The 1,344-nt window shown below is 40.6% G+C and overlaps 1 protein-coding gene across 1 annotated transcript; it reads left to right on the top strand.

Moving 5' to 3' along the window:
- Positions 1-202: 202 nt before the first annotated feature.
- On the top strand, positions 203-550 carry LOC145050243 (uncharacterized). Its single transcript, XM_078998524.1, has one exon. It carries the CDS (start codon positions 203-205, stop codon positions 548-550), a length of 348 nt encoding a protein of 115 aa, XP_078854650.1.
- The last annotated feature ends 794 nt before the right edge of the window (positions 551-1,344 follow it).

Raw genomic sequence — 1,344 nt, 5'->3', positions numbered from 1 at the left:
TATGTGATTTTAGGATTTGTACTATGATATTATTTTCATTATGATACACTCTTGGTTGTTTTGACATGACTATTGGATGTTTGAAATGAAAATTTTTATCTGGAAATTTTGGAATGTTACATAAAAATCCTATTTTGCTTCTCCCATATAACGCTTCTTCTACCGCTAATTATACCCTCTGTTCTTATCGTCTTCTTCCACTATGAGGGGAACACCTGTAACTGATGATTCTTCTTCCTCAGTCTCTAAAACACCTTTTCACCCAACAATCGGTGTCAATAACATTAAGAACTCCATTCCTGTTATCCTTGAACGAACCGACGGTCACTATACGTCGTGGATGGAACTTTTCAATATTCATGTTTGCGGATACAATGTATCGAATCACATAAACCGTGATGTTCCACGCCCCAAAGATGTCGATGATTCCACTTGGCTTCGCCTAGACGCCGTTGTCAAACAGTGGATTTATGCCACTATCTCTTCTGATCTTCAGGAATCGATCATGAAATCGGGTGTATCTGCTCAAGATTTATGGAACCGAATCTAGCTAGGAGATCTACCAAGAAAATCGATCCACACACACTGTCTACTTGTAAGAACAGTTCAATTCTAGTCAAATTGAATCCTTCTCTATTGTTCAAGACTATTAATCATGTCTCAAGAACTTGTCTGATCAACTTGCCAACATAGGTAATCCTATTTCAGAAACTAAAATGGTCCTTCAAATGATTTTTGGTCTTACACATGGTTCTTATGATACTGTTGCAACTTGATACGACAAACCGACATGCTTCCAAGTTTTTAAAAAAAAACCATGTTCCCAACTTCTCCTAGAAGAAAAACGACGCAACAACCACGTCATCCCTCCACCGCAAGTCATGGTTACTCAGAAGATGAATGACTCTTCCTATGACAACATATCTCCCTCACCGGATAACAATAATACCAACAATGCTTCACGAGGTCAAGGTAACTACTGCAAAAATCAGTTGGGTCGAGGTACTCAACGCGAAAGAGGAAGGGGACGTGGGCGCTTCTCCAATTTTGGACCCGATAATTATTCATGGCCATTCCCATGGTATCAAATGGAACCATGGTTTTTTCCTCCCTGCCCCTATCCAACAGCTGCTCTCAGTTCTCAAGAAGGTCTCATGGGACCTTCTCCAAGATTTTCAAATTGACAACAACAAAATGGGTCTCAATCTCACTACTCCAACGATTATGGAACACCAATGACACTGACCCAACTTGATGCTGCCTTCAAAACCATGCACTTACGTCCTCCTGAAAACTCTTGCTACATGGACACATGCTCTAACTCCCATCTCACCAACGACCCAG

This window comes from Lactuca serriola, chromosome 5 (assembly GCF_051521515.1).
Source record: "Lactuca serriola cultivar US96UC23 chromosome 5, Lser_US96UC23_V15, whole genome shotgun sequence".
Lineage (NCBI taxonomy): Eukaryota > Viridiplantae > Streptophyta > Magnoliopsida > Asterales > Asteraceae > Lactuca > Lactuca serriola.
This window is presented reverse-complemented; position numbering and strand designations above follow the sequence as displayed.

Coding starts and splice junctions, on each gene's coding strand:
- LOC145050243 (XM_078998524.1), top strand. CDS start 203: ATGAGGGGAACACCTGTAACTGATGATTCTTCTTCCTCAGTCTCTAAA.